Source organism: Hemitrygon akajei, chromosome 18 (assembly GCF_048418815.1).
Source record: "Hemitrygon akajei chromosome 18, sHemAka1.3, whole genome shotgun sequence".
Taxonomy (NCBI): Eukaryota; Metazoa; Chordata; class Chondrichthyes; order Myliobatiformes; family Dasyatidae; genus Hemitrygon; species Hemitrygon akajei.
In genome coordinates this window covers 75174906-75189950 of record NC_133141.1, presented here as the reverse complement: position 1 = coordinate 75189950, position 15045 = coordinate 75174906, and the positions used below count along the sequence as shown (strand labels likewise).

General features: G+C 42.6%; 1 protein-coding gene across 1 annotated transcript in view; it reads left to right on the top strand.

Moving 5' to 3' along the window:
* Positions 1 to 15045, top strand: part of LOC140741526 (complement C3-like) — a 313216-nt gene that overhangs the window by 250818 nt on the left and 47353 nt on the right. Inside the window, exons 28-30 of the mRNA XM_073071820.1 lie at positions 2040 to 2190; positions 9782 to 9951; positions 10984 to 11142. Coding sequence (XP_072927921.1) covers positions 2040 to 2190; positions 9782 to 9951; positions 10984 to 11142 — 480 coding nt within the window. The remainder of the gene's footprint in view (positions 1 to 2039; positions 2191 to 9781; positions 9952 to 10983; positions 11143 to 15045) is intronic.

Here is a 15045-nt window from a genome sequence, read left to right as displayed (position 1 = left end):
GGGGTTGTTAATGTACACTGAACGTATGCGTCTCACCTGTTCGCATGATTCTTTTCCCAGCCATTTCGCCATAAGATCCAACTCTTGGGTTGCTCCAAGCTGGACTCCATGGATAGCGTTGGCGAATGTGGAGTACCATGCACGGTAATTTTCAGGTTTATCGTCGAGCTGGTATAGTCCTGAAGTGATGAGGTCTCGTCGTGCTAAATACTGTGCCATGGGTTCAACTGCAAGTGGCATGCTGGCTGGGGGAATATGTCGGCAGGTATATGACTGAGGGTGTACATCTGTTATGGAATTTGCTGTTCTGAATTCAGCCTTTGCCTCTCTTCTCGCCAAATCTGGTAAGTTTGGTGTCGAGAAGTATTTGTCATCAGCCCTTTCATTCTTGAATTCATCGCGGAGTTGCAAGAGTAAATTGTCTTCCTCGGATGGATGTGATGCAATTGGGCCTTTCTGAGACTCCTCATGAAATGGGACGTTAGCATATAAGTATGGAGAGGGAGAACGAATCTTCAAGTCTATTTGAGATCGGACATAGTTGCTTGTGCGTTCCAATCTGATTTTTTCTGAAGTAGATCTTACGTCAACCAGATCATGCATTTCTTCAGCATTTTCTATTATCTCTGCTTCCACCCTGGCAGCTTCTGCTTCTCGGTGTAGAGTCAGCTCTTCTAACTCTGACTCTATCCTTACCTTTTCCAACTGGTTTTTGGCTTCTCTGGCAGCTTTTTCCATTTGGTTTTTGGCTTCTCTGGCAGCCGCTTCCTTTTTCAATTTTGCTTCTTGTTCGGCGTACAACTCTCGCACCTTGGCGGCTTCTGCCTTAGCTCTTGCATGGGCAGCCTTACTTGTTGATGCCCTACTGCCCCTGTCACTGGATGGCAATGACTTGATGCTGGATCGAGTTGTCATTGCAGCACTTGAAACACCTGATAATGCCGCCTTTTCAATGTAGTGTTCTTGCACAGGTGTAAGAGAACTCTGAACTAAACACCGAGGTAAACTGTAGTCAATGAAGACAGGATCGCAGTAAGATTAACCGTTTACTGTTCACTCTTCCACATTAATGTATGGTGAAAACTGTTGATAAAACAATACAAAATATATACAGTATTTGTTTCCTTCTTGATATCACATTTACATCATAAATACTTGCAAAAGTAAAACTACAACAACTATATTACATTAAAGTGCAACATACAGTCAGAATCTACCTACGCCATCGACTGCTTTAAATACACTTCAACACAAACTATCCGCAACTCTTTAAATAACAAAAATATAAACCTTATCAACCGTCATTACTTTTAACAGAATCAGCATTAACATTTTTAATTCAACATATCAATTATCTCATGAACTTACGGCATTGCTTCACTGATGTTTCTAGTGCGTAGAAAGAAAACTTTTCTCACGCTGATCCTGCACATGTGAGCCCCCTCCTTCCCGTTTCTCCAAACTGGTATTTTCCCACAAGACGCGGCAAAACCGGGTGTGACGTCATCGCATGCCACGATATATCACAGACAATGAATTTACTTTAAACAATCTTAACTTTAACTAGAAAACGATAATAAATGAATTACTAAAGTGAAAATATAATAAACTAAACAAATGTCATAAAGGCAATACAATTTATATACAGCATAAAAAGAAATGATCCCAGTACTGACCCCTACAGAACACCATTAGTCACTGGCAGCCAACCAGATAATGATCCTTTTATTCCCACTCGCTGCCTTCTTCCAATCAGCCAATGCTCTAATCATGTTAGTAACTTTCCTCTAATATGATTGGCTCGTAACTTGGCGAGCAGCCTCATGTGTGGCACCTTGTCAAAGGCCTTCTGAAAGTCCAAATATACAACATCCACTGCAGCCCTTTATCTATCCTACTTGTAATCTCCTCAAAGAATTAAAGGACTTATTTACCCATACAATATGTATTGCTGTTGTGAATTCATGTTTAACATTAATGTTCACTTACACTTAATGCCTGTCTAGAGTTGTTTAACTTAAGTATCATTTCTTAATTAGAGTTATGAGAACAGCATCAAGAAAGCAGTTAATTACCTGGAGCGGCACATAGATGGTCTTGATGGAGCATATGGTGCAGTACTTTCAGCCTATGCCCTTTCACTGTTGGGTGTAAACAAGGAAGACATTGTAATGAAATTTGCTTCACCAGGTAAGAATTTATTTAGAAATACAGGATAGGCCTTTCTGGCCCCTCAAGCTGCACCAGCAAACCCCTGACAACTACTGATTTAACTCTAACCTAATCATGGGACAATTTACAATGACCGATTAACCTACTGACCAGTACTTCTTTAGGAGGACATACAGACTCTTTACAGAGGATATCGGGATTGAACTCTGAACTCTGACACCCCGAGCAGTAATAGCATTGCGCCACTCTGGTGCCACATCTTTTTGCCAACTCCATAACTTTTCTGCCATGTCTGAATGTGTGTCTGAGGAGCTGGTGCAGGAAGCAGAGATTTAGATTGTTAGACCACTGGGATCTGTTTTGGGGTAAGGATGAACTGTACAACAGGGACGGCTTGCACCTTAACAGGCAGGGGACCAGCATTCTGGCAGGCAGGTTTGCCACTGCTACACAGGTGTGTTTAAACTCAGTAGTGGGGGGGGGGGGGGAGGAGATGAACTGGAAATATAAGGATGGCGTTAAAGGCAAAGAGCGAATAATAAAAGTTAAGAAAGACAACAGAATTAACGGGGCAGAAAGCTCAAGAAGGGATTGGAGAGTATGGCCAAGTGCAATAGAAATCAATGTGAAAGGTGAGGGGAGTAATGATTAAAAGTATTATATATGAATTCATGAAGTACAAGAAATTAAGTGGATGAGCTTGAGGCTCAGTTGGAAATTGGCAAGTATGATGTTGTAGGTATGGCTGCAAGAGGACCAGGGCTGGGAAATGAATATTCAAGAGTTATGTCCTATCAGGTGGGCAGAGGGAGTGGAGTGGCTCTGTTGGTGAGGAATGAAATTCAGTCCCTTGCAAGGGGTGATACAGAATCAGCAGAAGTAGAGTCAGGATGGATAGAACTGAGAAATTGTAAGGGCAAAAAGACCCTAATGGGAGTTATCTACAGACCCCCAAACAGTAGCCTGGATGTAGAATGATGGGTTGACAAGTTTGCAGACGACACAAAGGTTGGTGGTGTTGTAGATGGTGCAGAGGATTGTCAAAGATTGCAGAGAGACATTGATAGGATGCAGAAGTGGGCTGAGAAGTGGCAGATGGAGTTCAACCCGGAGAAGTGTGAGGTGGTATACTTTGGAAGGACAAACTCCAAGGCAGAGTACAAAGTAAATGGCAGGATACTTGGTAGTGTGGAGGAGCAGAGAGATCTGGGGGTACATGTCCACAGATCCCTGAAAGTTGCCTCACAGGTAGATAGGGTAGTTAAGAAAGCTTATGGGGCTTATAGAGCTTTCATAAGTCGAGGGACAGAGTTTAAGAGACGCGATGTAATGATGCAGCTCTATAAAACTCTAGTTAGGCCACACTTGGAGTACTGTGTCCAGTTCTGGTCGCCTCACTATAGGAAGGATGTGGAAGCATTGGAAAGGATATAGAGGAGATTTACCAGGATGCTGCCTGGTTTAGAGACTATGAATTATGATCAGAGATTAAGGGAGCTAGAGATTTACTCTTTGAAGTGAAGGAGGATAAGAGGAGACATGATAGAGGTGTACAAGATATTAAGAGGAATAGACAGAGTGGACAGCCAGCGCCTCTTCCCCAGGCCACCACTGCTCAGTACAAGAGGACATGGCTTTAAGTTAAGGGGAGGGAAGTTCAAGGGGGATATTAGAGGAAGATTTTTCACTCAGAGAGTGGTTGGTGTGTGGAATGCATTGCCTGAGTCAGTGGTGGAGGCAGATACACTAGTGAAGTTTAAGAGACTACTAGACAGGTATATGGAGGAATTTAAGGTGGGGGGGGTTATATGGGAGGCAGGGTTTGAGGGTTGGCACAACATTGTGGGCCGAAGGGCCTGTAATGTGCTGTACTATTCTATGTTCTATGTAGGGTGCAAGTTGACTCAAGAATTAAAATTGGCATGTCACAAAGGTAATGCTATGGTTGTTATGGGGGATTTCAACATGCAGTTAGACTGGGAAAATCAGGTTGGTACTGGACCCCAAGAAAAGGAGTTTGTGGAGTGCCTCCGAGATGGATTCTTAGAACAGCTTGTACTGGAGCCTACCAGGGAGAAGTCAATTCTGGATTTAGTGTTGTATAATGATTTGGATTTGATAAGGGAACTCGAGGTAAAGGAGCCATTAGGAGGTAGTGACCATAATATGATACATCTTAATCTACAATTTGAGGGGGAGAAGGGAAAATCAGAAGTGTCAGTATAACAGTTGAACAAAGGGGACTATGGAGCCATGAGGGAGGAGCTGGCCAAAGTTGACTGGAAAGATACCCCAGTAGGGATGACAGTGGAGCAACAATGGCAGGTATTTCCCTTCTGGGAATAATACCGAAGGTGCAGGATCAGTTCATTCCAAAGAGGAAGAAAGATTCTAAGGGGAGTAAGGAGCGACCATGGCTGACAAGGGAAGTCAAGGACAGTATAAAAATAAAAGAGAAGTATAACATAGCAAAGATGAGCGGGAAGCCAGAGGATTTGGGAAACTTGTAAAGAGCAACAGAAGATAACTAAAATGACAAAATGAGGAGAAAAGATAAGGTACAAAGGTAAGCTAGCCAAGAGTATAAAGGAGGATAGTAAAAGCTTCTTTCAGAATGTGAAGAGGGAAAAATTAGTTAAGATCAAAGTTGGGTCCTTGAAGACAGAAACGGGTGAATTTATTACAGGGAACAAGTAAATGGCAGATGAGTTGAATAGGTACTTTGGATCTGTCTTCATTAGGGAAGACAGAAGCAATCTCCCAGATGCAATTCTCTGGATCCATTCAAGAAAGAGTTAGGTAGAACTCTTAAAGATAGCGGAGTCAAAGGATATGGGGAGAAGGCAGGAACGGGGTACTGATTGTGGATGATCAGCCATGATCACAGTGAATGGCAGTGCTGGCTCAAAGGGCTGAATGGCCTACTCCTGCACCTATTCTCTATTGTCATGTCAGCACATTTAGTGAAACTTAGAACAGGAGCGAGTGAAATATAGTAGCTGATGAAACTGAGTGATGCACACACAGAAATGAACATAAAACATAAAACATACATTACAAAAAATGTACAGCACATTACAGGCCCTTCAACCCATAATGTTGTGCCGAACCTCAAGCCCTGCCTCCCATATAACCCCCCACCTTAAATTCTTCCATATACCAGTCTAGCAGTCTCTTAAACTTCTCTAGTCTATCTGCCTCCACCACTGACTCAGGCAGTGCATTCCACGCACCAACCACTCTCTGAGTGAAAAACCTTCCTCTATTATCCCCCTTGAGCTTCCCTCCCCTTACCTTAAAGCCATGTCCTCTTGTACTGAGCAGTGGTGCCCTGGGGAAGAGGCACTGGCTGTCCACTCTATCTATTCCTCTTAATATCTTGTACACCTCTATCATGTCTCTTCTCATCCTCCTTCTGTCCAAAGAGTAAAGCCCTAGCTCCCTTAATCTCTGATCATAATCCATACTCTCTAAACCAGGCAGCATCCTGGAAAATCTCGTCTGTACCCTTTCCAATGCTTCCACATCCTTCCTATAGTGAGGCGACCAGAACTGGACACAGTACTCCAAGTGTGGCCTAACCAGTGTTTTATAGAGCTGCATCCTTACATCGTGTCTCTTAAGCCAATTCTGAATCCACCTGGCCAAACTTCCCTGGATCCCATGCCTTCTGACTTTCTGAATAAGCCTACCACACTACCACTGCACTACCCTCATCTATATGCCTGGTCACCTCCTCAAATAACTCTAACAGGCTTGTTAGACATGATCTGCCCTTCACAAAGCCATGCTGACTGTCCCTGACCATGATTCTCTAAATGCCCATAGACCCTACCTCTAAGAATCTTTTCTAACAGCTTTCCCACCACAGACGTAAGGCTCACTGGTCTATAATTACCCGGACTATTCCTACTTCCTTTTTTGAACAAGGGGACAACATTCGCCTCCCTCCAATCCTCTGGTACCATTCCTGTGGACAACGAGGACATAAAGATCCTAGCCAGAGGCTCAGCAATCTCTTCCCTTGCCCCGTGGAGCAGCCTGGGGAATATTCCATCAGGCCCCGGGGACTTATCCATCCGAATGTATTTTAACAACTCCAACACCTCCTCTCCCTTCATATCAACATGATCCAGACCATCAACCTCACTCATATTGTCCTCACCATCATCAAGTTCCCTCTCAATGGTGAATATTGAAGAGAAGTGTTCACTGAGGACCTCGCTCACTTCCACAGCCTCCAGGCACATCTTCCCACTTTTATCTCCAATTGGTCCTACCTTCACTCCTGTCATCCTTTTGTTCTTCACATAATTGTAGAATGCCTTGGGGTTTTCCTTTACTCTACTCGCCAAGGCCTTCTCATGCCCCCTTCTTGCGCTTCTCAGCCCTTTCTTAAGCTCCTTTCTTGCTACCCTATATTCCTCAATAGACCCATCTGATCCTTGCTTTCTAAACCTCATGTATGCTGCCTTCTTCCACCTGACTAGATTTTCCACCTCACTTGTCACCCATGGTTCCTTCACCCTACCATTCTTAATCTTCCTCACCGGGACAAATTTATCCCTAAAGTCCTGCAAGAGATCCTTAAACATTGATCACATGTCCATAGTACATTTCCCTGCAAAAACATCATCCCAATTCACACCCACAAGTTCTAACCTTGAAATACTACAAATGTTTGAAATCTGAAATGAGAACAGAAAATGCTGGAAACTTTCATCTGCTCACAGAGCACCTGCAGAGAGAAGCAGAGTTGATGTTTGCGGCTGATAATTTTTTCATGGGGAATATTAGAAATGTAAATGTTTGTGGTTCAGGATTTTGGAACAAAGAGGAAAGTGAAGCTCTGTGATAGAATAAGAGTCAGGAGAAAGTGACTAAAGAGCTAATGTTGCAAGCATGATGATGTGGTCATAGGACAAACAAAGAAATAAAATATAAGTTCAGTGCAGATTTAAGAAGAAGAGAAGAAATATTATCTGAGATTGTTAATGCAGTGAGGAAGGCTACAATATTCCTCACGAGAAATTTAGGAGATGGATATAGAATAGGAGGCCTGAGTTAAAGAGATCAAATTGCAAATGTTATAGATATTATAACATTACTATAACAGAACTATAACTGATGTTATAGTTTGACATCAGTGGTGGGTAAATTAATGGAAAGTATTCTTAGAGATAGTATTTATAATTATCTGGATAGACAGGATCTGATTAGGAGTAGCCAGCATGGATTTGTGCGTGGAAGGTCATGTTTGACAAACCTTATTGAATTTTTTGAAGTAGTTACGAGGAATGTTGACGAGGGTAAGGCAGTGGATGTAGTCTATATGGACTTCAGCAAGGCCTTTGACAAAGTTCCACATGGAAGGTTAGTTAAGAAAGTTCAGTTGTTAGGTATTAATGCTGGAGTAATAAAATGGATTCAACAGTGGCTAGATGGGAGATGCCAGAGAGTAGTGGTGGATAATTGTTTATCGGGATGGAGGCCAGTGACTAGCGGGGTGCCTCAGGGATCTGTTTTGGGCCCAATGTTGTTTGTAATATACATAAATGATCTGGATGATGGGGTGGTAAATTGGATTAGTAAGTATGCTGATGATACTAAGGTAGGAGGTGTTGTGGATAATGAGGTGGGTTTTCAAAGCTTGCAGGGAGATTTATGCCGGTTAGAAGAATGGGCTGAACGTTGGCAGATGGAGTTTAATGCTGAGAAGTGTGAGGTTCTACATTTTGGCAGCAATAATCCAAATAGAACATACAGGGTAAATGGTAGGGCATTGAGGAATGCAGTGGAATAGAGAGATCTAGGAATAACAGTGCATAGTTCCCTGAAGGTGGAGTCTCATGTAGATAGGGTGGTGAAGAAGGCTTTTGGAACGCTGGCCTTTATAAATCAGAGCATTGAGTACAGAAGTTGGGATGTAATGTTAAAATTGTACAAGGCATTGGTAAGGCCAAATTTGGAATATTGTGTACAGTTCTGGTCACCGAATTATAGGAAAGATATCAATAAATTAGAGAGAGTGCAGAGACGATTTACTAGGATGTTACCTGGGTTTCAGCACTGAAGTTACAGAGAAAGGTTGAACAAGTTAGGTCTCTATTCATTGGAGCGTAGAAGGTTGAGGGGGGATTTGATCAAGGTATTTAAAATGTTGAGATGGATAGATAGAGTTGACGTAAATAGGCTGTTTCCATTGAGAGTAGGGGAGATTCAAACGAGAGGACATGATTTGAGAGTTAGGGGGCAAAAGTTTAAGGGAAACACAAGGGGTATTTCTTTACTCAGAGAGTGATAGCTGTGTGGAATGAGCTTCCTGTAGAAGTAGTAGAGGCCAGTTCAGTTGTGTCATTTAAGGTAAAATTGGATAGGTATATGGACAGGAAAGGAGTGGAGGGTTATGGGCTGAGTGCGGGTAGGTGGGACTAGGTGAGATTAAGAGTTCGGCACGGACTAGGAGGGCCGGAATGGCCTGTTTCCGTGCTGTGATTGTTATATGGTTATATGGTTATATATTCAGAGTCCACAACAGTATGAATATCACAGAATAAGACAGACAGTGAAAGTGGTAGACATTCAGAAGTTGTGGGTCATACTTGTGAACTGAACAGACATGGCATTTCTATCATTTAATTATTTTTTATTTTGGATTTCTTGATTTGGAGTGTTTTGTGTTCAAATTCTAGACTTTCCCCTTGTTGTAATGGTTTGAGATTAAGGAGCTGAATTTTAATCCATCTCAAAAAATTACGCTAAGACTCTCTAAGGTTGAGAGAGAAAATATTCCAGTAAGATGGTGGTCATCTCGGTCGCAGCAGCATCTTTGTGCCCTAGCAAACATATAATTGTTCATCCATTACATCTTCTTTATGATCATAAGACACTGTCAGATACGAAAAATATCAAACTACCCCATTAATTCATCACTCGACAGTGATGAAGCTGGACTCGTACCTGCTACAGCCACTGAAGAAGGAAGGCATCAGAAGTGCTGTGCAAAGCAGTGTGCAGTCTAACAAACAGTTCAAATAGTTGTCGTGGATTCTTTTTCCTGTCATCGCAAAACCTTGTTGGATGTTGGTACTGTAGTTCAGTTCACTGCTTCAATAGCAAGACCGATGGCAGGGCAGCTGCATGGACCAAATCCCATGCAGCAAAATTGCCTGTTGCAACCTCCCAGGGAAGGAGACACTATAGGTGGTGTGGTGCAGAGGATGTCTGTGCTGGTTTGTTGCCTGGCTCCTCCCGTTGGTGATGCCCTCCAATGTTCACTCCCTGGTAGATGAAGTGGATTGTGTTCATCTGCAGGTGCATGAGTGTGTGACGAAGACTGCTGTGTGCTTGTTCTTGCAGAAACATGACTCCAGGACTACATCTTATCAATCTACAGGCCATGACATTCAGGGACTTGGGCTACATTTTTTGTTTGACTCTGTTTTACTGCCATCATAATTATATTACATTTGTATATACGGTCTGGTTGAATGACAATTGATCTTAAAGAGAGAGTGAGAGAAAGCAATTGTGAGATCTGTTTTGAAATAGATGTGCATTAACTTGGACATCTAACACTTTGGTAAATTTTCTCTTACACCTCTTTTAGACAAATCATACTGGCCAGTGTCAGGAAATGAAGATTCTCTGTACACCATTGAAGCCACAGGATATGCCCTTCTGTTCTTCTTGCAACAGAAGCAGTATGACCGTGCTGGTAAATTAGTGAGATGGCTATCAAGTAAGAGCAAATATGGAGGAGGCTTCGATTCTACTCAGGTAAACATCAGACTTGGTCCAAAATCTCACCTTTGTAGGAGGCTGACCTAATGATCAAGAAAAATATCAAATGCTTAAAGAATATCTATATTAAAAATATTCTGTCATGGCCTTTAAACTTTATAATGATATAAAGTCATATTCAATTCACCTATCAGACTTGGGACTTTACTATCCAAACTAATAGGTTTTCTGGATTGTCACTTTAGTTCACTTTATTGCATGTTAAATAGCAGTAGAATAATACTTTTTCTCGTGTGTACAATACTTTTAAAAGTTATGTGTAATATAGAACCTGGAAAGTATCAAGGAAGAGCAGGAATCCACATCTGGCAAATGGACAGGAACCCAATTCAGCGGAGTGAATAGTAAACACAGGAAACGCTACCTGGTGATACAGTTAAAAGAAGTTTATTTTATTTTTATCATACATAGCAGTACATAAAAATAAATCCTGAATATTCAAGATGTTTTGTAATTTTCAAAATAAATGTCACATAGCTCAAGTTAATTTCAGATTCAGATTCATTTATCTCATATGTGGAAATACACAGTGAAATGCATCATTTTCGTTAATCACCAACACAAGTATTACCAGACATTCTGATGCCAACATAGCATGCCCACTATGTTTGCAGAACATGCAAACAAAGCAACAACAGAAAAACAGCAACAAAACAGCAAAGCAAGCTTCTTGCCTCCCTCCCATCTACCTAGGCAGACATGAACAGTCATCTAACCTCAGTTCATACTGTCTACAGGCCTCCAGCTATATATTCCATATATCAATTTCTAGACATGTCCAAACATTTATTTGATATGATTTAACCTTCAGAATTCTGTCTCCCTTTCCCAATTTTTGTAAAAACATTGTCATCTCTGGAACAAAATTCCTAAGTAGTTTGAGTGTTTCAAATGAAATTTTTTAAAAAATCATATATTGATTGCTACTGTGTGCAAAGGTGGTGAATCCTGGGACTTCCCTCGGAAATGGCATCGAATATATTCAGCATGTACTTTTTTACTTCCTAGGCGACAATAGTTGCGCTGCAAGCACTGGCCAAGTACATGACTGATGTCCCTCAGTTCAAAGAAGTTGACTTGGATGTACGGCTTTTCATTCCGAGCAGGAGCAGATCTGTTTCTTGGATTTTTGATACTGGAAATGCATATGTAGCAAGATCATTAAAGGTTTGCTCATGTTCTTGTTCAGAATGTTAATGTGTTTATTCCCATTTGCTAATATTCTAGATCATATGTAAGTTCTACAAGGAGATATTAATAATTTTTCATTTTCTAATTTCATATTTTTTCTTCACCCACCAGCCCTAGAAGTGAATTGAATTTACCATATATTAAGTTAATCTCTGGCACTGAAGCAAACCATTTGGTTGAATGAGTCCATTTCACATTTCTTCTGTGCAGGAGTCTCCCTCCTCCAGTTACAAAGAGCTTTTTGTGGTTCTAGTCCTTGAATCCTATCTTTACTTTGTTCAAGTAAAGTTTTATACTGTAACATTTAAGTGTTCCTGTTGATGTTCAGATAATTCCACCAAGCAGATTAGTGTAGAGGGATAGAAAACTAATTTGCAGAAACTTGAATGAATGTTTGCAGAAAATAAAAGGATAGTATTTGCAGAAATTTGCAAGATTAATTGGGTTATCATAGTGAGGTGTTTTACTTTTACTTTTCCTATAGACTGGGCAGATAACGGGGATTATTATAAAAGGATTAGATCGGGTGGAATCTGATAAGTGAGTTCAAGAAAGTTTATTTATATAATCCCATCTTCACTCAGCTCTTTAACAGATCTCTGGAGCTGAGTGAGGTTCCGACTTGCTTCAAGCGCTCTACCATCATCCCGGTCCCCAAGAAACCCACCATCACAGGACTGAACGTCTACAGACCTGTCGCACTGACATCTGTAGTCATGAAATCCTTTGAACGCTTGGTGTTGAACCACCTGAAGACCCTCACCAGCAGCCTGCTGGATCCCCTGCAGTTTGCCTACCGGGCAAATAGGTCAGTAGATGATGCAGTCAACCTGGGACTGCACTATATCCTGCAACATCTGGATCGTCCTGGGACCTATGCTCGGATGCTGTTTGTGGATTTCAGTTCGGCGTTTAACACCATCATCCCTCATACCCTCTGCTCCAAATTGTCTCACCTTACTGTGCCACCTGACCTCTGTGATTGGATTTACAGCTTCCTGACCAACAGAAGTCAGCAGGTAAGGATGGGACAGGTTACCTCGGATATTCGAATCATCAACACCGGCGCCCCCCAGGGGTGTGTCCTCTCTCCACTGCTGTTCTCCCTCTACACCAATGACTGCACCTCCTCCAACCCCTATATGAAGCTTTTGAAGTTTGCAGACGACACTACCATCATCGGACTCATCCAAAATAGTGATGAGTCTGCATATCGACAGCAGGTGGACCAACTGGCGCTCTGGTGCAGTCGGAACAATCTGGAGCTGAACACGCTCAAGACAAAGGAGATGATAGTGGATTTCAGGAGACATCCCTCCGCTATGTCTCCCCTCACAGTCCTCAGCAGCCCTGTGTCCACCGTGGAGAACTTCAGGTTCCTGGGAACCACCATCTCTCAGGATCTGAAGTGGGAGCAGAACATCAGCTCCATCCTAAAGAAGGCCCAGCAGCGGATGTATTTCCTGCGGCTCTTGAGGAAATACGGTCTGCCTCAGGAATTGCTGCTGCAGTTCTACACTGCAGTCATTGAGTCTGTCCTGTGCACCTCCATCATTGTGTGGTTTGGAGCCGCCACCAAGCAGGATAGAACCAGACTATAGCGCACAGTAAGGACTGCCGAGCGCATCATTGGAGCCTCTCTGCCCTCTATTGTGGACCTGTACTCTTCCAGGTTGAAGAAGAGGGCGGGGAACATCATAAAGGACTCCTCCCATCCTGCGCACGGACTGTTTGATCTGCTTCCGTCTGGTAGGCGCTTCAGATCCCTCCAGACTAAGACTAATGGGCACTGGAGAAGTTTTTTCCCTACTGCGGTCACTTTGCTGAACAGTTAACTGCCGGTTAACTGTCAGCTAACTATTACTTGGATTGCACTACCTGTATGTATAATCTATATTTTCATTTATATTTATCATTATTATTGTTATGAGCAGAGAGACAACATCTGCCGGAAGTAAATTCCTTGTATGTGCATAGGTTCTTGGTGATTAAAGTCTGATTCTGATTCTGATTCTGATATTGAAGGCCCAACCAGCAAGAGAGCAAAGCTCAAACTGTCCATGGGAAATGGGGTAGGATTGTCAGGCCTGCACAGGCAGGCACCTCCCAGTCTCCACCCAGCTAACAGGAGTCACTCTTCCACTTCCAACTCACCACCTGCAGCTTATTTAAACTAAGATCTCTTCCACAGTCCTTCATTAACCCGTTCATTCAAACAAGCCAGCCTCAACCAGTTACTTTGTCACCTTGTCATAATCTCTCTTGCTTTGTGGCCCTCCCATGGCTTGTTATTTTACAGTTTATTAGTAAAATATTGCTTACTCCTAAACTGTTTCTGTTGTTCTGCTTTTTGGTCAAGCCTTCTCTACATTTCCTGGTAAGATGAGTGAACCAACTATTAACCCAGCAGAGTATGTTAGCCTAAAGGAAGTCATCCATTGACAAGACTTCACAATCCTGAAGCAGCAGGAAACCATTGACCATCTGCTTGCCACTCTCAACCAACTCTCTACCTCAATATAGCGACCCCTCGCAAGTCAACCTATTCCTTAGAGCCGCGTATTCCTGTACCCAAATGTTTCCATGGATCACCAACCTGAAGCCGCAACTTCCTGTCCCAATGCACTTTACAATTTGAGCTCCAGCCATCTCTGTATTCTACAGACGAAGCCTGGATTACCTGTGTCATCACTCTCCAGACTGGGCGAGCTCTGACCTAGGGAACTGCTTTATTTGGGGAAACCACCATTTGCAATAAATATGAGAAATTCAACACTAAAATGCACCAGGTTTTTGACTCTCGGAAGTGGAAGGGGTGCAGCAGTTTGGATACTTTGCCTGTATCAAGGATCACACTCAGTGCTGGTTACACAATGGAATTCAGGGTCCTCATGGCGGAGTGCACCTGGACCGCAGAAACGCTGCTGGCCCATTACCTTCACAGCCTCTGAGTGCTTGAAAGACCAGCTGTCTGCCTGGGAGATGCCCACAGATTTCAAAAGCTTAATCAATCTTGCCATCCAGATTGACAAACATCTTATGGAATTACCCTCTAGGTCATCAGCCAGAATTCCAGTTCTTTTTTCAGAACCATTTTGGGCTGCAGGACCCTCATGATCAATGCCTCCAGAACTATGCAGGTAGGGAGAGCTCACTTAAACCCCAAGAGCATGAGCATCTGTAGAGAACCAACTTGTGCCTATATTGTAGAGTCTCTGATCAGGGACAGTTGCTTCCCCTCTGCCGTCCGTTTTCTGAATGGACATTGAACCCATGAACACTACCTCACTATTTCTTTATTTCTGTTAAGTTGTACTTCTTATTTTAACTGAACTATTTATAGACAGGTATTCTTAATGCAACTCAATTTTTTCTCTATATTTAACATGTATTTCATTGTGCCGCTACAGTAAAATTAATAAATTTCATGACATATACTGGTGATATTAAATCTGATTCTGATTCTGATCACCCATGCATCAAATAACCACCACATCCAGGAAAACAGCACCATCACGTAGAGACAAGGTGGCCTCTGTCTGGCCTTTCATTCTAGCACCATAGCCTGACTCTCTCTCTGTCCTCCTCCACACCCCAATGGCTCTACACACACAGGAGGCTCTGGTGGGGTCCAGCGCAGCAGGCAACTTCCTGGACTGAACTCTATGTGTGTAGCTTGGACACTCTACCAAGCCTATCTCTCATCCCTTCTGCATCACGGCCATTGACAGAAGAGCCTTGGGGTCTAGGATGGTTAGAACATGCACACGTGAGTGAGTTTATCCAACTCCTCCTTATCGAATCACCCAAAACTCTTCTAATCTTGAGTTGCCCTTGGATCTCTGCTCATGACCCTGACTTTGGCTGATCACCGGGTTC